Raw genomic sequence first — 22,241 nt, 5'->3', positions numbered from 1 at the left:
AATATGTTATGTTACTGTCTAAGGATGAAACCATGTAAGTTACAGCTTGTACATAAGCCGTTGATTAATGACAAAACCAAGAGGATGGAATTTTGTGTGTAAATTCTGCTGCTATTAAGAGTTTTTTGATTATGCTGCCATACTCTGTTTTATTTTTTAACACATTTTTTGGATTAGTGAATAAAAAAACTTGAAGATATCCTCTATTACTGGGAAGTGGTTGCAGGTTTGTGTCACAAACCTGCAATCTATTCACAAACATTTTAGTTTTGTAAAGGAGGTTTGTGGATATCCTGTATTTATGACATTTAAGATTTACTTCTCAATAAATTGCATCTCTTCTCAGTAAACTGACATATGGACCATCCTGTATTTTACTTACATTTTTTTATCATTACATTGTTGCATTTTTCTAACTATGATTTTTATTTAACAAAGTTTTATTTAACATTGATTAGTCAATTTCTCCTGAATACAGTCTGTTAAATATATAATTAGCCATGACTGGGGAAGCTGCTTGGACGATGAACCTTCCGACCATGATTTTACATTTCCTGAACTTCCACCAGGAGCAATGTATGATGCTAATCACCAATGTCGTCTTCAGTATGGACCAACTGCAGAATTTTGTGAAGGAATAGAGGTATTGTTATCTTAATTTGTCAGTGCTTTAATCACTAATCATTAAATATGTGCTCTTGTGGAATATTAATATTTTAGTATTAAAATGGCATAATGATACAGGGAAACAAAGTTATTCTGCATCTGCAAAAAAAAAAAAAAATTCATTACTCATTATCCATTATCTATTGTCAAAAAGTAGCTAATTTCCCCCCCCACCCCACCTCCTGGTCCGATACACTTCAGTCAAATCTCTCCTAAAGTGTCTAGTTACTGAGCTGTGTAGACCACATCTTCTAAGTCAGTCATCCAACCATTTTTAACTAGGGGCCAAAACAGATAAAATGCTAAAGGTCATGGGACACATTAGTTCTTGCAAGCAGCAGGATGGAGGCTACAGGAACAGAAATATTTGCTGATGCTATCGAGGCAGTGATAGGTGGGTTGGAAAACTGATAGCTTGGGGGCTACAAGGACTAATAGTTTAACAGTAGCCATAGGCAGAGGTGAAGGTGATTCTTGCACAACTTCTATTAGAATAAGTAGCGACCTGGAGCGTGGGGTGTTGGGGGTTTCAGGGACGGATGGCAGTAAATCCTGAAATAGGTGGGTATATGGGATGTGTTAGAATAACTAGGAGTAGGAGCATGTATGCTTGCATGTATACCAATGCTAGAAGTACAGTAAATAAATTCGATGAATTTGAAGTGTTGGTCAAGGCATCAAAGGCGGATATTGTTGGGATATTACAGAGACGTGGTGTCACACAGATATAAGGAATGTTGAACTGGAATTTGGGGAGTACAATGCGTACAGAAAGGATAGAAAGGGAGGAGGTGTTATGCTGTTAATTAAGAAAAACATAAAATCAAAAGAAGTGCATCCAGTTGATATAGATGAACAGTGCACTGTTGAGTCAGTTTGTTGTGACTTAAGCACTGCGAAAGCAAAAATAAGAGTAAGAGTGTGTTATAGCCCTAATGACTCGAATGAGTACAAACTGGATGCAAAAAATAATTAAGGAACTGGATGCAAAAAATAATTTTGAAATCATATATTTGGATTTCAGGAAAGCTTTTGACACTGTTGCGCATGGAAGACTATTGTACAAATTGGAGCAGAATGGTGTTAAGGGTAAGTTGCTATAATGGATAAAAGGATGGTTAAGTGGGAGAAGGCAGAGGGTGGTAATCAATGGGTAGTGCTCTTCATGGACTAATGTTATTAGTGGAGTCCACAGGGTTCGGTGTTAGTTCCACTGTTGTTTTGTATATTTATCAATGATATTGATGAAGGTATATCAGGCTTAATGTCGACGTTTGCAGATGATACAAAGGTTGGCAGGGTTGTTAATGACAGTAATGGCAGTGTGCTACTGCAACAGGATCTACATAATTTGGGCAGATGGGCTAAGAAGTGGCAACTGAAGTTTAACCTTGACAAATGCAAAGTACTGCATATGGGTAGAAGTAGCCCCCAGAGAAACGTACCAACTGTGTCGTACTACACTTAAGGTGGTAGAAAATGAAAAAGATCTGCGAGTAATTGTGCAGTCAGATATGAAGTTTTCTGAGCAATGCAGACAGGCTGCCAGGGCAGGTCATGGGGTTTTGTCAATGATATATAGGAATTTTGCTAGCAGTAAAAAGGTGATTATCCCTCTGTATAAAGCAATGGTCAGGCCACGCCTTGAGTACTGCGTACAGGTCTGGAGGCCTCATTTTAGGAAGGATGTAAATTTACTTGAGCGTGTACAGAGAAGGGCAACAAGATTGGTGAGGGGAATGAAGGGATCCTCTTACCAAGAGAGGCTTAAGTTCTGCAAATTGCAGTGGATGGAGACTAGGCACCTGCACGGTGATCTGATTGAGGTGTATAAGGCCTTGAATGGGTTGAGCACGCTGAATTCTGATGGGATCCTTCCACTTGTTCAGATTACGTACCTAAGGGGGCATAAATTCAAATTAAGAAAAGACAGATGTAGAATAGATGTGCGGAAATTTGCCTTTAGCCAGCGGGTGGTTAATTGCTGGAACAAACTTCCTTCTGTCATTGTGGAAGTTGGCAGGTTAAATAAATTTAAGGAGGAACTGGACAGGCATTTGGAGGGAATGGTGTGATTTTTTTTTTTTTTTTTTTTGGCTGATGCTGCATAAACTCATACACTTGCTTTCTTGCATCACATGCCACTACTACTATTACTATTATTAGTTCCATACCACTAATTATTCCTTTTTTGCAATAAGATTTAATTTTTGTTAAAAAAATGTATATTTTGTAGAAAATTAGGACAAGGTGAAATATTTTATACTTCACATTCAAGCATTACACTTAGCATTTAAGCATTTGTTCTAAAATTCCTTGGAATTAAAATTTTTTATACTTAATAACGAAGTACACAATTATGACAAGACACTATTAACATTTTATTATAATGTTGTAATAATATTGTTATATATTGAAAACAAGCTTATAGATAGAGCATAACATTTAGCTAACTACATGGCAATTGTCTGCACAATGAAGAAATACATTGTGGGTTGGATATGCCTGTTCTAAACTGTCTATGAGCCTGGTAAAGAGAGCTAAGCACTCTTTACAAATCTAGTGTCACTCTTTGCACCTTCTCCAGAAGTTAGATCTTTCTTTAGATGTAGCTTCAAGACTTGGATATAATATTCCAAGTAAACTGTGGCCTCACTGTTGCCTTATAGCCCTTGTAGGATGAGACTTTTGTACTAAATTTACTTGGCTTATAGGGAGGGATAATGGCTTCATCTCTATTTTAAAATTCTGATAAATCATAGATGAAATTCTGTATGCCCTTTCTGCCACTTGTTCACAAGAACATGTCTTTCTTTTCTTCAATGTTCCTCAATTTTGCTTCCCTTAGTCTATAAACTATTCCTGTGCTTCTGTTCCATGTGCAATGTCTTGCATTATGTAGTGTTAAACTTTAGCTGCCATTTTTCAGATTATATTTGCATTTGATCCAAATCCTTTTTAAGAAGTATCCAATCATTAACCACACTTCCAGCCTTTAAATTGTCAGCAAACTATGACAGCTTCTCCTGTATTTTCTCATCACTATCTTTTAGCATTAGTAGAGGCATATGATGCAAGAAAGCAAGCTTATGCAGCATCAGCCAAAAAAAAACCAAAAAAAAAAAAAAAAAAAACACTTCCATTTCACGCCTCCGTTCATTCGAAATACCTGTCCAGTTGAGCCTTAAATTTGTTTAGGCTATCAACTTCCACAACAAGGGATGAAAGTCTGTTCAACCAACCAACTACCTGCTGGCTAAAGGCAAATTTCCGCACATCTATCCTACATCTGTCTTTCCTCAATCTGAATTTATGCCCTCTCAGATGATAATTCTGAGCAAGAGGAAAAATCACATTGGCATTGAGCATGTTCAAACCATTCAAGGCTTTATACACCTCTATCAGATCACCTTGCCGGTGCCTAGTCTCCACACACTGTAATTTGCAAAACTTTAGCCTTTCTTCGTAAGAGCAACCCTTTGTTCCATTCACTAATCTTTTTGCCCTTCTCTGTACTCGTACCCGTTCCAGCAGCTCAACATCCTTCTTGAAATTGAGGCCTTCAGACCTGTATACAGTACTCAAGGTAGGGCCTGACCATTGCCTTATACAAGGTAATAATCACCTCCTTATCCCTGGTAGAAAAATTCCTGTATATCATTGACAAGACACCATGACCTACTCTTGCCGCCCATCTGCACTGCTCAGAGAATTTCATATCCGCCTGCACAATTACCCACAGATCCTTTTCAGTCTCTACCACTGTCAGTGTAGTACCACAGAGTTGATACGTTGCTCTGGGGTTGCTGTTTCCCATATGTAGTACTTTACCTTTGTCAATGTTAAACTTCGTTTGCCACCTCTCAGCCCATCTGCTCAACCTTTCCAGATCCTGTTGCAGCAGCACAGCGTCAGTAGTGTCCTTAACAACCCTGCCAACCTTTGTATCATATGCAAACTTGGACATTAAGCTTGATATACCATCATCAATATCATTTATAAATACAGAAAACAATAATGGACCCAACACTGAACCCTGAGGGACTCCACTAATAACATTAGTCCATGATGAGCAGTGTCCATTGATTACCACTCTGTCTTCTCCCCCTCAACCATCCATTTATCCATAGCAACAATTTGCCTCCAATGCCACACTGCTCCAATTTGTGCAGCAGTCTTCCATGTGCAACAGTATCAAAAGTCTTTCTAAGATCCAAATATATAATATCAAAGTTATTCCCTGCATCCAGTTCTTTTGTGACTGCATCATAGTATCCAATTAAATTGGTCAGGCAAGACTTTTCCTTAACAAAACCATGCTGTGTCCAAGCTATAACTGAAGTCTTGTCCAGATGATCCTGCAGTGCTTCTTTAACCAGTGCCTCCATTAATTTTCCTGGAACAGAAGTTAAACTCACAGGTCTATAATTACTTGTGTCAGCCTTTGATCCTGCATTGTGAATTGGGGTCACATTTGCACATCTCCAGTCTATGGGTACCTCCCCCTGAGTCCAAAGAAGCTCTCATAATTATGGCTAAGGGTTTGCTTACGTCCTCTGCTGCCTCCTTTAGTATAACTGGAAAGATCCCATCCACCCCAGGTACCTTTTTTATGTTTCTCCTCTACTTTCCTCTCAGTTATTACAAAATCATCTAGCTCACTGCCAGAGTTTACTTCACCTCTGGCAGTCCCCTTCCTGAATAACTCCTCATGTGTGAATGTAGATGCAAAATACTCATTTAGTTTGTTAGCCACCTGAGCAGGATCCTCAACTGTTGAATCGTCAATATCCAGTGGACCAATCTGATTCATCCCTTTCCTTCTAGAGTTTACATAGGTAAAGAACTCTTTTCTGTTTTCCTTTGCATCCTTTGCCAAGGATTTCTCATAATCTGCCTTTGCCTGCCTAATCCTTTGTGACTTGGTTACAGACCAACTTATATCTATCATAGGCTTCCATGTCACCCATTAATTTTTATGTATCCCATGCATTTTTCTTCTCTGCCATATGTCTCATTAGTTCATCTGACATCCATTTAGGCCTAAACCTTGAACAATATTTTTTTGTTGGTATGTAAAACCTAGTAGCTTCCAAGATACGTTCTTTGAATGCTTCCCATTTTGAATTTGCTGTTGGTAACATCATCAGTTGGTCCCACTGTATAGAATTCAAATACTGTCTCAGACCATCGTAGTCGCTTTTACGAAAGCAAAAACTCTTCCCTTTACCTCTGATGGTAGTTACCTCTTTGAGTAAATCCCACATCAGCACGCTGTGATCACTGCTACCTAGTGGTTCCTTTCTCTGCAGATTCTTATTGCATTAAGAATCACTACTGATAATCAAATCAAGAGTATTACTCCCTCTAGTTGCCTCCCAAACATGCTGATGTAGAAAACAATCATCCAGTAAATCCACAAAAGCTTTGCTAGTGTGTGAGTGACCAACCCACAAATTCCAGTCAATATCTGGGAAATTAAAATCCACCATTATAAGACTCTCTGATTACTGGCCCACTCTATTTCCCTGTACAGTTTCTTATTATACTCATCAGAGTCATTATGCCTTTAGCACACGCCTACTCTCAATTTTGATCTCCCAATGCTTATGTCACACTAAACTGACTCGACACTGCACTGTCCAGCGATGTCGACTGGCTTCACTTCCTTGGATTTTATGTGTTTCTTAACTAATAGCATAACCCCTCCTTCCTTCCTATCCTTTCTGTACACATTATACTCCCCAAATTCCAGTTGTGCATTCCTTATATCTGTGTGACACCATGTCTCTGATATCCCAACAATATCCGCCTTTGATGTTTTGAGCAATACCTCAAATTCATCAAATTTATTTACCAAACTCCTAGCATTGGTATACACGCAAGTATACATGCACCTGTTTCTCTTCTTAGCTACCCTAACACAACCCATGTGTTTACTTGTACCGCAATGACTCCCAGCAGTCTCTGAAATATCCTGTATCTTTTTTTCCAGGCTGCTGCTCATTCCAATAGAAGCAGTGCAAAAATCACTTTCACCTCTGCCAGTGGCTACTGTTAATCTATTAGTCCTTGTATCCCCCCCAAGCTAGCAGTTTTCCGACCCACCTAACACTGCCTCGATAGCATCAGCAAGGTAAGAAGATAAGATATTTAGGAAGATAAGAAACCAGTGAGGTCTGAGCACTGATTTCTGAGGGACCCAATTACTACTCCAGTCTATTCTGTAAAATATTCATTTATGACCACCCTCTCTTTCCTGTCCTTTGATACCCTAATTCACCGATTGATCTTCTTTGGTCACTGATTGGCCTACTCTAATTTGTACAGTAACCTTTCATGAGGAACTGTATCAAAAACCTTACTTAAGATTCAGACATATAATGTCAAAGTTGTTTTTTTTTTGCATCTAACTGCTTTATTACCTTGTCGTAGTAATTTACTGCATTTGTCAGGCAAGATCTGCCTTTCACAAAACCATTCTGTGACTCATATATATATATATATATATATATATAAATTAGCTTTTGTATAAAAATAAAATTAAGCTGCAGACAACTCTGTACATTTAGACAAAGGGGTTTGCAAATAAAAGAAAAAATATGTCATCTTTTCATTTGGTGAGCTTCTTCTTGAAGGACACCAAATGAATAGGCGACACTTTCCAGGAATCTTGGTCGATATCCCAGTGCAGTATTAACAAAATAGCACATTTCTTGTTCTTTATTGATGATGAAGAAAACTCAGGTTACGTACACAACCTACATCCAGAAATTCTCCAATGAACAAAATCCCATGGTTTGTGCAACATTGGCAAAAAGTTCCTGTAGAATAATCCCTTAATCTAATGACGTTGTCATTAATATTAATGGTTGGATACACTTTTTTAGAATAATCTCTCTCAGCGTAATTGGGTGTCCATCTGTCTCTTGGACTTTATGATGATACAATAAATGTTTATTGTATTATTTTAGTGATATTTCACTTTTTTGGCCTCGGTGTGGTCAAGTGGCAAATTTATTATTTATTGGCTACATTTGCCTCATACTTAATATTTTAAAAAAATTTTTAGATACATATTCTTTCACTTTTGTCTTTGTTAATTTTTTCTTCACTTATTTTCTGCTTTTTCTTTTTCACATTGCTTCTATATATTATGCGATGTGTTGTTGGATATTGCTTATGCAGCTGCTTGCATTTGCAGTCATCTCTTTCTTTATTTTTACTATTAAACATTATTTTTATAGTTTCATGTATACAGTAGAGCATCGAAAATCCAAACTAATTGGGACAGGGTAGTTCAGACTTCCGATTTGTTCGGATTTTTGGTTATCAAAATTACTGTTCTGGAGACTAAAAAAAAAGGTTTGGTAAGTTTAGAAATAAAAACATTTTTTTCTTTTATTTGCAAACCCTTTTGTCTAAATGTCCTTTTGTATTTTTATTCATAGAAAACAAAATAAATGAAACTTTCAGCCACAATAACACATATGTATAGGCCTTTAACAAAATAATTACTTATTTTTTGCTGCACCATTTTTGAACTTTGTATGTTTTCTGCAAGATCTCACTCTCTTTTCAGCAAGAGTAGTTAAGTTGCATAGCATTCAGTTTGTTGCTCATACCAAGCTATTGCAGTCTATAGCATGGGTAATGCCTCAGCATGCGTAGGCGCAGTGTTGACGTCATTTTCTTTGTCTGTATCATTTTCAGGTGCTCCAGTTTCTTTTACATTCACAATTTCATTTATAATTGGAAACCCTGTAGCATCATTATCATTTTCTAGCCACGTTCTTGCATCACCTTTATCACAATCTTCAAACCCAGGGATTGACTTAAACAAGTTGATCATCTCATTCGGCATTTGTCCCTCATCTATTTCAGTTCAATTCTGCTCATCTTCTATGCTTTATTTTGCAATTGGACACAGTTTTTTCCAAGTATTTTTTAAATTCTGCACAGCGTGGGATTCCCATGTGTCAGCTAACATGTTATTGTTATTTTTTGGTTTTTAGGAACATTAGCAACTAAGGCCATATTGCTCCGGGATATGCGGTGGTCATTCCCTGACCTTCCCGCATCCTCTGTATTTGGTGGTGATGGGCTCGAACCCCAGTCTAATCAAGAAGCGTGTGCTTCGCACTGCTGCTCCTTCCCACCTGGCTACGGAGGCGCCCAGCTAACATGTAACAGCTGTCTTTGAGACTGAGCTTTTTTGGAAAAACTATGATGCTTTCTGCTAAAAGTAAACAACATAAAACTTGTTTTTTTGTAAATTTCCTTCAACTTTTTAATGACTCTCTAGTCTGTTGGTTGGAGGAGTGCAATAATGTTTGTCAGAAGAAACATGACTGTGGATCCATTGTCTATTTCGTTTAATGTTTCCACTGAAGAATGTAATGGCATGTTGTCTAGGATAAGTAAGACCTTGCCCATTTTGCCTTCTTGTTCGTGTTACTTTTTGACATTTGAAATAAAATCGTTGATAAAAACAATCAGTAAACACTTCTAAGTTCATCCATTCATCATTTTTTTGTGCTTTATAGCTCACAGAGAGGCAAGAGACATTTTTAAAACAATGAGGTTTCTTTGATTTTCCTATCAACATCAATGGCAAAGCATGAGTCCCATTGGCATTAGTGCAGATCATAGCTGTAACTTGCTGTTTACTCACTTTAAACCCGGGAGCACCAGTTTCATGGTGAGATGTAAGAGATTTTTGAGGCAGTGACTTTCAGTTTATTCCAGTCTCATTAGTGTTGTATACATCATCTTTGGAATATCCTTCACTTTCATAAGACTAATAAACTTTTTTTAAACAATTCCACTGCAGCAAAATCACAAAATAAAATTTCCCCTTCAATGTGAAGTTCCTAATGCATGCCATGATTTAAAGTTTTTTAGCCAGCCTGTACTGGGTTTAAAATCTGAGGGACTACCAAATTTTTTGTTAAAATCCAGCACCTTTTCATGCAACGAAGCTACAGATATGGGTCCTCCTAAATTGTCTCTATGTGAACTACAAGTAAACGACATCTTTGAAGGATGGGTCATTAGCACTCATAGTTTTTTTTTTTTTTTTTTTTACACCACCATTTGAATCAAGTTTTGATGCAAACTTTAAATTTTTTCCATGTTGTTTTTAATGTCTGTTATGATTGACTTTCTAACCTCTTAAAATTTTGCTAACAAAGACCACCTTTCTCCTCTTGATAGTCTGTTTAAAATCTCAATCTTCAATTCAATTGTTAAAAATTTCTGCTTCCTTTGAAAAGACAAAAAAGAACAGTAAAATAAAACTCTGTAAATAAATGTTCAGAATCTTTTTACTCTGTATTTCACTTGCACATATCATGTTAGTTGCAATTTCTGTGTGCTGTATTCTTTGTTGTTGATTGATGCTTATCTTTTTTTTTTTTTTGCTGTTTTAGATTTTACCCCCCAAAAAAAAAAAAATCAGTAAACAGAAATATCAGATTACAGTGTGTGTTATGTTTAGTTAGTACTGTATGTATATTAATTAAGCTATGTATGTAAGAGTAAATTTATTTTTGCTTAGCTAACCTGTGGATAATATTCTTCTGATTTTCATGTATCATTTAATTTTGTTAATTGGTAAGGTAATAAAAGTGTAAATTTGTACTTTATATCTTCATTTTTGAAGATATAAAGGTTAGATTTTTATTTTTATAGCAACACCATATAATACGGAAAAAATGGGGATATATGTATTTAGTTATAGTATAAAGGTTATATGGCAAATGTACCTAGGTGTGCAAAGCTACAACAAAAGATACAAAAGTATGTAAGCAAAACTATAATAATTAAATGAGAGAAAAAGCTGACAGAGAAAATGTAAAGAGTACAAGTACCAAACTAGTAGAGAAAGAAAGAAGTATTTAGGGTAGATGAAAGGGAAAGAAGGCAAAAAATCCTAAGTGATACTTCGAAGTATATGAAATTAAAAGCTGGATTAGAAAGCTGATTAGATGGAACGAAGCTGCAAAGGAAAAGTAAAAATAAATTATTACTAGGGGGCTTCACCCCCCTGCTTGCTGCAATTTTGATAAAGTAAAATAAAATACAGAAGTTTTTGGCACTGTGTATGTGTCTCTTTGCTATGAAAACATAAATACATTACATATGGAAATTAAGCATGGCACCGTGTGGTCGTGTTAGATAAACATAGCACATGACTATGCTTAAACAGAAGCTTGTTTTACCACAGTAAAACAAGCTTCTGCTATGTATTACTATGTAACCTGCATCTCTCTTCTCCCATTGACTGAATAAATATCACTAGGAGGTAAAATATTTTAATTATAGCTATGGAAGAAAAAATATTAAAAGAGGATACTCTGATAGAATGAAAATAATATGGAAAAAAAAAAATTATAATAGGGAGGGTAAAAGTAGCAAATTCTTCCAAAAAGATAGGGAGAATAGTTCCAATGCAGTGTATGTGAAAAATTAAGGTAAAATTAAATAAATAGTATAACAAAATTAAAATAATAGTAAGTTAATGTATGCAGTAATTAGTGAATTTGAAGGAAGATTAAAGATCAATAAGGCAAATCTGTAGGAAAGGTAGATTGGTAAATTAGAACAGACTTTGTATGCTATATGACTAATAAGTTGAACATGAAGTATAAGTAAGAAAAATGGTTTAAAAAATGGATATGTATGGAAGAAAAGAAATAAGTAAAGGCAAATGGTATTGGAAAAGAGAGTAAAGTGTGGTAAGAGAGATGTAAAATAATGCATAAAAAAGGAGGTGAAGAAGCTTGTACAAGGATTCTGAAATTCTTTCCTTTTTATGTTTTTACTTTCTATACTTGTTTTTACTGTCCACTGAGCTATTAGTGTAATATGAGGGCAATGTGGATACTATTGCTATCCTTTTCTCTATGCTATCTTTGACAGGTGCCTCCATAGCCAGGTGGGCAGGAGCAGCAGTGCATAGCACATGCTTCTTGATTAGACCAGGGTTCGAGCCCGTGACCACCAAAAACGGAGGATGTGGAAAGGTCAGGGAATGACCACTGCATATCTCCGGAGCAATATGGCTTTAGTTGCTAATTCTCCTAAAAACCAAATAACAGCTATCTTCGACTCCTTTTTTATGCATTATTTTTCACCTCCTTTAGCATATTTTTTTTTCTTTCCAATACCATTTGCCTCTACTTACTTCTTTTCTTCCATAATACATATCCATTTTTTTACTTATACTTCATCTTTGCTTCAACTGTAGTCATACAAAGCCTGTTCAAATTTATCAACCTACCTTTCTTTCAGATTCACCTTATTGATCTTTAATCTACCTTCAAATTCACTTATTACTGCATACATTGACTTATTATTATTTTAATTTTATTATACAGTCAGTTAGTATTAGTATTAGTATTAGTATTAGTAACGGCCGCATGGTGCAAGAAAGCCTATGGCTTATGCTGCACCAGCCAAAAAAATAAAAAAATAAAAAAAAATAAAAAAAAAAAAAATAAAAATAAATCCGAACAAAACAATGATAAAAACAAAAAAATAAAATAACTAAATAATAATAATTAATAAAATAAAAAATAAATAAAAAGGAAATTAAACCTATCATCCTATGTGCTTCCCTTACCCGAAAGTACTATCCAGATGACCTTTGAATTTCCCCAAACTCTCGGCCTCTACCACCCATGAAGGCAACTTATTCCAGTAATTTATAACTCGCTGGCTAAAATAGAACTTCCTGCAATCCAATCTAAACATTTCCCCCCGTAACTTGAATTTATGTCCCCTAGTTCTAGCATCATTTATAATCTTGAAAATTTTGTCCTCATTCATTTTACTGATGCCTTTCAGAGCCTTAAACACCTCAATCAAATCTCCTCTAAGGTGTCTAGTTTCCAAACTCTGCAACCCACATATTCGAAGTCTTTCTTCATAAGGACGCCCTTTTGCCGATCTCACCAGGCGAGTTACCCTTCTTTGCACCCTTTCAAGAAGCTCGATGTCTTTCTTCAGGTGCGGTCTCCATACTTGAATACAGTATTCCAAGTGTGGTCTAACATAAGCCTTATATAATGGGATTATCACGTCCCTATCTCTACTTGCAAAAGTTCGATAGATCATTGATAGGACACCATGGGCCTTCCTTGCAACCTGTTTACAATGCTCAGAGAATTTCATGTCTGACCGTATCGTAACACCCAAGTCCCTTTCCTCCAGTACTGGGTTTAGTTGAACTCCACCAAGTGAATAAGTTTTTTTGGGATTACTGTTTCCCAGGTGTAATACCTTACACTTTGTTGGATTAAAGCACAGCTGCCATTTTTCTGACCATTCCTGAAGTCTATCTAGGTCTCTCTGAAGAAGCTCAGCTTGACAGTGATCATTAACTACTCTCCCAATTTTAACATCATCTGCAAATTTAGACATCACGCCCTCTATCCCTTCATCAATGTCGTTTATGAAAATTAAAAACAACAGTGGTCCTAATACTGATCCTTGGGGAACCCCACTTCTTACATCAACCCAATCTGAGGAATAGCCATTTATCACAACCCTCTGCCTCCTGCCCTGAAGCCATCCTTCTATCCATCTAAGGATTTTCCCAGTGATTCCAACCTGTTCCAGCTTATAAAGCAACCGCTCATGTGGGACTGAGTCAAAAGCTTTGCTGAAATCTAAATAAACAATGTCGAAATTATTCCCTAAATCCAGCTCGTGAGTGACCCTTTCGAAATAGCGAACCAGATTTGTTAAACATGATTTTCCCTTTACGAAACCATGCTGAGTATCCTTGAGAATTTCAATTCGATCCAAATGATCCTGAATTCCACCCTTGATCATTGCCTCCATGATTTTCCCTACTACTGAAGTCAGACTGACAGGTCGATAATTTCCAACTTCACTTTTAGAGCCACCCTTAAGTATGGGAGATACATTTGCACTTTTCCAATCCAAGGGAATCTCCCCAGAGTCTAATGATGCTCGCATAATTAGCCTCAATGGTTCAATGCACTCGCTTGCCGCCTCTCTTAAGATTATAGGGTATATTCCATCAACTCCAGGAGCCTTACTGGTCTGTAGGCTCGAAAGTTTTTTCATTAAATAATCTTGCGAAATTTCAATATCATTAATTACATATTTTTTAACTTCGCTCCCACAATTTCCCTTTGCCACAAAAGGCTTTTCATTTGTAAATATCGATGCAAAATAACTGTTGAGTTCATCTGCAACGGCAGCTGGTGTATTTATTACTATCCCCTTTCCCTTACATAAAGGTCCGATCTGGTTTGTCCTGCTCTTCTTGGCATTTATATATGTGAAGAATTCTTTATCCCCCCTCTTTGCTCTGTTTGCTAGTGATTTCTCATAAACTGCCTTTGCCTGTCGAACCTTTTCTGTGGCTCTATTACACATCACCTTGTAGCTATTATAGGCTTCAGTACTTTTTATTGTTCTGTAACCTTTCCATGCCACCTTTTTCTGCTCAAGTAATGCGGCAACTTCACTAGTCATCCAACTTGGAACCCTCCTCGTGGAGTATTTTTTTAATGGTATATACGCATTCAGTTCTGCTATAACGTGCATTTTCACAATGTGAATTTGCTCCAAAGCGACTGATATATTAAGGATCAATGCGAGTATAATGCAATTTTTAGGTTGGGGCTCATGCACAATTTCGTGTGTTACTCACAGACGGAATAGCCCATGTGCAATTTCGTCTGTGAATAACACCAGGTGAATGCAAAACCCGCCACCAAGCTGAATGTAGTGACATGTACATACAAATATAATATACGAAGTTTCAATGTCAAACATCAAGTGTGTGAGAGCTCTATTTCCCATTTACTGTAGTTGTATTGGTTAGAGACACAGTCATTCGCTGTATCCACAAGATAACATATGATACTGTAGGCTGACTCGTTTTTGGGAGCTCACATTTTTCTGTTCGAACAGAAATTTGGTGAGGTGTGATAGCATGAGCAGAGGAGCACATTTCTGGAGGTCACTACCATTAAACAATAAAAACAATTTGCAGTCCCAGTTTATTAGGCTTTTCAGTTAGTGCAATCTAATTATAAAGGGGTAGTAAACTCGATCTTACTGAATTTGAAATAATACCTATGGGTGGGAATTCTGTTGGATTTTACGTTATTATGGTGAAATGTGTTCCACAAAATCTTCACTCATATAAAAAACATAAAAAAATAAATTTTCAGAATCTTCTCTTCATTCCTATTTTTTAAGCTTCGTCAACTTGTCTCACTTGTGCAATTTGCGCATCCTGTGTTTGTTGTTATTTACTGCTTATCTTTTTTATTGTTTTAAATTTTACAATCCAAAAAAGAAAATGTCAGTGAACAGAAATATCAATCGAACTTCATATCTTTTCAAGGTAAAGTGCTATATTTACTGCAATATTTATTTATTTATTAGAAATTTAAGATGTTTAAACCTGTTTTAGCAATTTTATTGGGTTTCTAACTTTTTTTTATTGCTTTACTTAACAGACTGAACATTTTTTTTTTTTTTTTTTTTTTGAGTTCTCTGCCCCATCCCAATTTTTCCCATAAGTTCTGTAGTTTTAAATGCATAAAATACCATAACATGGAGATTTTTAGGAACACATGTACCAGGTATAGGTACGTGTTCCTATGACGAAATTAGGTGCCAACTCAGCGTTCTGATGGGCTTCTATGAGAGTTTGAGATGCAGGCTAAATGCCCCAGATGAAATTAATATGAGGGGCCCATCAAGCTCTCAGCTGCCCAACTCAATGCCAGAGCTCACTCCTGTGCATCGGGCAACAGAGTGCCAATCTCCAAGACAGAATGCACTTATCCCACAGGAACTAGTTATTGTCGGTGACTCTATTGTCAGGGAGATGGGGAATATATTATGCAAAAAGGATAGGTGGAACAGGACCAGGGGTATGTCTGCCAGGGGCAAAATTGACATTGTACTTGATGACATTGTAGCCAGATATCATCTTTTAAGGGGCACAAAAGGTGATATTGTTGTACACGTTGGCACTAATGATCTTAATAGTAAGAGATCTGCAGATTTACTTAACAAGTGCAGGTCAATGCTGGAAAAAAGTTGCAAGTTAGGGTTAAATTTGAAAGTGTCTGTAATTCTGCCCAGACACAATAGGAGGGAGTATATGATGAGAATCATGTCAATCAATTTGGCCCTGAAGAGACTGTGCAAGACTCACAGGGTAGAATTTTTTTAAGCATGGACTGTGTTTGCTAACAGAAGAGACTGCTTCTACAGGGATGGGATACACTTAAATAGAAAGGGTGCAAGAATATTTGCTGATGCTATCGAAACAGTGTTAGGTGGGTCAGAAAACTGCTAGATTGGGGTGATTCACAGACTAAAAGATTAACAGTAGTGGCAGGCAGAGGCAAAAGTAATTCTTGCACTGCTTCTATTGTAATGAGCAGCAACCTAAAGAGCAAGTTGCTGGGACTTCAAGAGCTGCTGGGAGTCATCATGGAACAAATAAATACATGGTAACTAAGAGTAAGAACAGGTGCATGTATCTTGCATGCACCAATGCTAGAAGGATAGTAAATAAAATTGATGAATTTGAAGTGCTGATCAAGACATCAAAAGCAGATATTGTTGGGATATCAGAGACATGGTGTCACACAGATATAAGCAGTGCAGAATTGGAACTTGGAGAGTATGGTGTGTACAGAAAGGACAGATAGAGAAGAAAGGGAGGAGAGGTTATGCTGTTAGTTAAGAAACATAAAATCTAAGGAAGTGCATCCAGTTGACACGGATGGACAGTGCAGTGTTGAGTCTGTTTGGTGTGACGTAAACACTGGAAAAAGAAAAATGAGAGTAGGAGTATGTTAGAGGCCTAATGACTCTGATGAGTACAATGAACAGTTGTGCAGAGAAATAGAATGGGACAGTAACTCAGAATGTCTTGTAATCGGGAATTTTAACTTTCCAGATATTGACTGAAACTTGTGGTCACTTGCACGCTAGCAAGACTTTTGTGGATTTATTGGAGGATTGTTTTCTACAGCAACATGTTTGAGGTGCATCCAGAGGGAGTAATATCCTTGATCTGATTATCAACAGCAATTATTCATGCATTAAGAATTAGCAGATAAAGGAACCACAAGGTGACAGTGATCACAGTGTACTGATGTGGGATTTATTTAAAGATGTAACTACCATCAAGGGTAAAGGGAAGGTTTTTTGTTTTCGTAAAGGTGACTACAGTGGTCTCAGACATTTTTTTAATTCTATACAGTGGGATCAACTGATGATGTTACCAATGGTGAAATCTGAATGGGAAGCCTTCAGGGACTTAATCTTGGAGGCTACTGGGTTTTTCATACCATCTAAGAAATACTGTTCAAGATTCAGGCCTAAATGGATGTCAGACTAATTAATGAGGTTTCTGGCAGAGAAGAAAACTGCATGGGATGCATATAAATTATCAGGCGGTAGATATAAGCTAGTCTGTAATCAGTTCACAAAGGATGTTAGGCAGGCGAAGGCAGATTACGAGACATCTTTGGCAAAGGATGCAAAGTAAAACAGCAAAGAGTTCTTTATTTATGTCAACTCTAGAAGGAAAGGGATGAATCAGATTGGCCCACTTAACATAGATGGTTCGACTGGTGATGATCCTGCTCAAGTAGCTAATAAACTGAATGAGTATTTTGGATTTACATTCACACATGAGGAGTTATTGAAGGAGGGGAATGCCAGAAGATTATCAAACTCTAACAGGGAGCTAAGAGATATTTTGTAATAACTGAGTGCAAAGTGAAGGAGAAATTGTTGAAGCTAAACATAAAAAATGCACCTGGGGCAGATGAAATCTATCCAGTTATAAGGAAGGAGGCAGCAAGGGAAGTAAGCAAATGCTTAGCCATAATTATGAAGTCATCCTTAGAGTCAGGAGAGGTCCCCATGGAATGGAAATGTGCAGATGTGTCCCCAATTCACAAAGGGGGTTCAAAGGGTGACACAAATAATTATAGACATGTTAGTTTAACTTCTGTTTCGGGGAAAATAATGGAGTCACTGGTTAAAGAGGTGATACATAATCACCTAGACAAGACAGAAGTAATAGTTCAGACACAGCATGGGTTTGTTAAGGGGAAGTCTTGTCTGACCAGTTTGATTGGATACTATGATGTGGTCACAAAGGAACTGGATGCAAAAAATAAATTTGATATCATATACTTGATTTCAGTAAACCTTTTGATACTGTTGCACATGGAAGACTGCTGTACAAATTGGAGCGGTACGGTATTAAGGGAAAGTTACTGCAATGGATAAAGGGATGGTTGAGTGGGAGACGGCAGAGAGTGGTAATAAATGGACACACTGCTCTATGCGTACTACTACTTATTAGTGGAGTTTTGTGTGTAACTTGGGAATTTTTTTTTTGGCTGGTGCAGCATAAGCCACAGGCTTCTTTGTACCATATGGTTAATAATAATCAAGAATCTGCAGCTAAAGGAACCACCAGGTGGCAATGATCATGGAGTATTGAAGTGGGATTTACTCAAGGAGGTAACTACTATCAAGGGTAAAGGGAAGGGTTTTTGCTTTCGTAAAAGTGACTATGGTGGTCTGAGACAGTATTTAAATTCTATATGATGGAACCAACTGATGATGTTACCAACAGCAAATTCTAAATGGGAAGCATTGAAGGAATTAATCTTGGAAGCTACTAGGCTTTTCACACTAAAAAAGAAATATTGTTCAAGATTTAAGCCTAAATGGATGTCAGATGAACTAATTAGACATGTGACAGAGAAGAAAAATGCATGGGATATTTATAAATTAACATGTGACACAGAATCCTATGATAGATATAAGCAGGTCTGTAACCAAGTTACAAAGGAGGTTAGGCAGGCGAAGGCAGATTACAAGAAATCTTTGGCAAAGGATGCAAAGAAAAACAGCAAAGAGTTCTTTACTTATGTAAACTCTAGAAGGAAGGCGAGGAATCAGATTGGTCCACTTGATATCGATGGTTCAACTGTTGATGATCCTGCTCAGGTAGCTAACAAACTAAATGAATATTTTGCATCATCATTCACACATGAGTAGTTATTCAGGGAGTGGAATGCCAGAGGTGTATTCAACTCTGGCAATAGGCTAGATAATCTTGTAATAACTGAGAGTAAAGTGGAGGAGAAGTTGTTGAAGATAAACACAAGAAAGGCACCTGGAGTGGATGGAAACTAACCAGCTATATTAAAGGAGGTGGCAAATGAAGTAAGCAAACCCTTAGCCATAATTATGAGAGCTTCCTTGGACTCAGGGGCGGTACCCATGGACTGGAGATGTGCAAATGTGACCCAATCCACAAAGGAGGATCAAAGGGAGACACAGGTATTAGCATTAGCATTAGTAGAGGCATTTGTTGCAAGAAAGCGAGTTATGCAGCATCAGCCAAAAAAAAAAAAAAAAAAACATTCCACTTCACCCCTCCATTCGTTCGAAATACCTGTCCAGCTGAGCCTTAAATTTATTTAGGCTATAAACTTCCACAACAAGGGATGGAAGTCTGTTCCACCAACCAACTACCCGCTGGCAAAAGGCAAATTTCCGCACATCTATCCTACATCTGTCTTTCTTCAATTTGAATTTATGCCCTCTCAGGTCATTATTATTCTGAGCAAGAGGAAGAATCCCATCAGCAGTGAGCATGCTCAAACAATTCAAGGCTTTATACACCTCTATCAGATCACCTTGCCGGTGCCTAGTCTCCACACACTGTAATTTGTAAAACTTAAGCCTTTCTTCGTAAGAGCAACCCTTTGTTCCATTCACTAATCTTGTTGCCCTTCTCTGTACTCGTTCCAGCAGCTCTACATCCTTCTTGAAATGAGGCCTCCAGACCTTTATACAGTACTCAAGCTTTGGCCCGACCATTGCCTTATACAAGGGAATAATCACCTCCCTATCCCTGCTAGAAAAATTCCTGTATATCATTTACAAGACACCATGAGCTACTCTTGAATCCCATCTACACTGCTCAGGGAACTTCATATCTGCCTGCACAATTACCCCCAGGTCCTTTTCATTCTCTACCACTGTCAGTGTAGTACCACATAGTTGAGACATTGCTCTGGTGTTGCTGTTTCCCATATGTAGTACTTTACATTTGTCAATGAATGTTAAACCTCATTTGCCACCTCTCAGCCCATCTGCTCAACCTTTACAGATCCTGTTGCAGCAGAATAGCGTTAGTAATGTCCTTAACAACCCTGCCAACCTTTGTATTGTCTGCAAACTTGGACATTAAGCTTGATATACCTTCATCAGTATTATTTATAAATACAGAAAACAATAATGGACCCAACACTGAACCCCGAAGAACTCCACTAATAACATTAGTCCACGATGAGCAGTGTCCATTAATTACCACTCTTTGTCTTCTCCCCCTCAACCACCCCTTTATCTATATCAGCAATTTGCCTCCAATGCCACACTGCTCCAATTTGTGCAGCAGTCTTCCATGTGCAACAGTATCAAAAGCCTTTCTAAGATCCAAGTATATAATATCAAAGTTATTCCCTGCATCCAGTTCTTTTTTGACTGCATCATAGTATCCCATCAAATTGGTCAGGCAAGACTTCCCCTTAACAAAACCATGCTGTGTCTGAGCTATAACTGAAGTCTTGTCTAGATGATCCTGCAGTGCTTCTTTAACCAGTGCCTCCATTAATTTTCCAGGAGCAGAAGTTAAACTACCAGGTCTATAATTACTTGTCACCCTTTGATCCTCCTTTGTGAATTGGGGTCACATTTGCACATCTCCAGTCCATGGGTACTTCCCCTGAGTCCAAGGAAGCTCTCATAATTATGGCTAATTGTTTGCTTACTTCCTTTGCTGCCTCCTTTAATATAACTGGATAGATCCCATCCACCCCAGGTGCTTTTTTTGTATTTATCTTCAACAATTTCTCCTCCACTTTACTCTCAGTCATTACAAGATTATCTAGCTTACTGCCAGAGTTGAATACACCTCTGGCATTCCCCTCGCTGAATAACTCCTCATGTGTGAATGTCGATGCAAAATATTCATTCAGTTTGTCAGCTACCTGAGCAGGATCATCAACAGTTGACCCATCGATATCAAGTGGACCAATCTGATTCATCCCCTTCCTGCTAGAGTTTACATAAGTAAAGAACTCTTTGCTGTTTTTCTTTGCATCCGTTGCCTTAAGATTTCTCGTAATCTGCCTTCGCCTGCCTAACCTCCTTTGTAACTTGGTTACAGATCAACTTCTATCTATCCCAGGCTTATGTGTCACGTGTTAATTTGTATGTATCCCATGCATTTTTCTTCTCTGCCATATGTCTCATTAGTTTATCTGACATCCACTTAGGCCTAAACCTTGAACAATATTTCTTAGTTGGTATGTAAAGCCTAGTAGTTTCCAAGATAAGTTCTTTGAATGCTTCCCATTTTGAATTTACTGTTGGTAACATCATCAGTTGGTCCCACCGTATAGAATTTAAATACTGTCTCAGTCCATTGTAGTCGCCTTTATGAAAACAAAAACCCTTCCCTTTACACCTGATGGTAGTTACCTCTTTGAGTAAATCCCACTTCAGCACACTGTGATCACTGCCACCTAGTGGTTCATTTACCTGCAGATTGTTAATGCATGAAGAATCACTACTGATCATCAAATCAAGAGTATTACTCCCTCTAGTTGCCTCCCGAACATGCTGAATGTAGAAAACAATCATCTAATAAATCCACAAAAGCATTGCTAGTGTGTGAGTGACCAGCCCACAAATTCCAGTCAGTATCTGGGAAATTAAAGTCCCCCATTATAAGACTCTCTGATTTGCTGGCCCACTCTATTTCCCCGTACAGTTTCTTATTATACTCATCAGAATCATTAGGCCTAGAGCACACTCCTACTCTCAATTTTGATCTCCCAATGCTTATGTCACACCAAACTGACTCAACACTGCACTGTCCAGCAATGTCGACTGGCTTCACTTCCTTGGATTTTATGTATTTCTTAACTAATAGCATAACCCCTCCTCCCTTCCTACCCTGTCTATCCTTTCTGTAGATATTGTACTCCCCAAATTCCAGTTCTGCATTCCTTATATCTGTGTGACACCACGTCTCTGAAATCCCCACAATATCTGCCTTTGATGTTTTGAGCAATACCTCAAACTCATCAAATTTATTTACTAAACTCCTAGCATTGGTGTACACGCAAGTCTACATGCACCTGTTCTTTTTCTTAGCTACCCTAACACAACCTATGTGTTTATTTGTACTCCAGTGATTCCCAGCAGTCTCTGAAATATCCTGCATCTTATTTTCCAGGCTGCTGCTCATTCCAATAGAAGCAGTGCAAGAATCACTTTCACCTCTGCCAGTGGCTACTGTTAATCTATTAGTCCTTGTATCCCCTCAATCTAGCAGTTTTCCGACCCACCTAACACTGCCTCGATAGCATCAGCAAACATTCTTGCACCCTTTCTATTTAAATGTATCCCATCCCTGTAGATAAACTTATATCTCAACACAGTTATAACGCTATATTTATGTTTCA

The 22,241-nt window shown here is 37.6% G+C and overlaps 1 protein-coding gene across 1 annotated transcript in view; it reads left to right on the top strand.

Moving 5' to 3' along the window:
- The window catches only part of LOC150080606 (A disintegrin and metalloproteinase with thrombospondin motifs 6-like), a 518,673-nt gene that overhangs the window by 259,041 nt on the left and 237,391 nt on the right, over positions 1-22,241 (top strand). The window contains exon 9 of the mRNA XM_090381965.1: positions 499-643. Coding sequence (XP_090238091.1) covers positions 499-643 — 145 coding nt within the window. The remainder of the gene's footprint in view (positions 1-498; positions 644-22,241) is intronic.

Source organism: Mastigoproctus giganteus, chromosome 9 (genome assembly GCF_048544385.1).
Source record: "Mastigoproctus giganteus isolate SK-2022 chromosome 9, ASM4854438v1, whole genome shotgun sequence".
Lineage (NCBI taxonomy): Eukaryota > Metazoa > Arthropoda > Arachnida > Uropygi > Thelyphonidae > Mastigoproctus > Mastigoproctus giganteus.
This window is presented reverse-complemented; position numbering and strand designations above follow the sequence as displayed.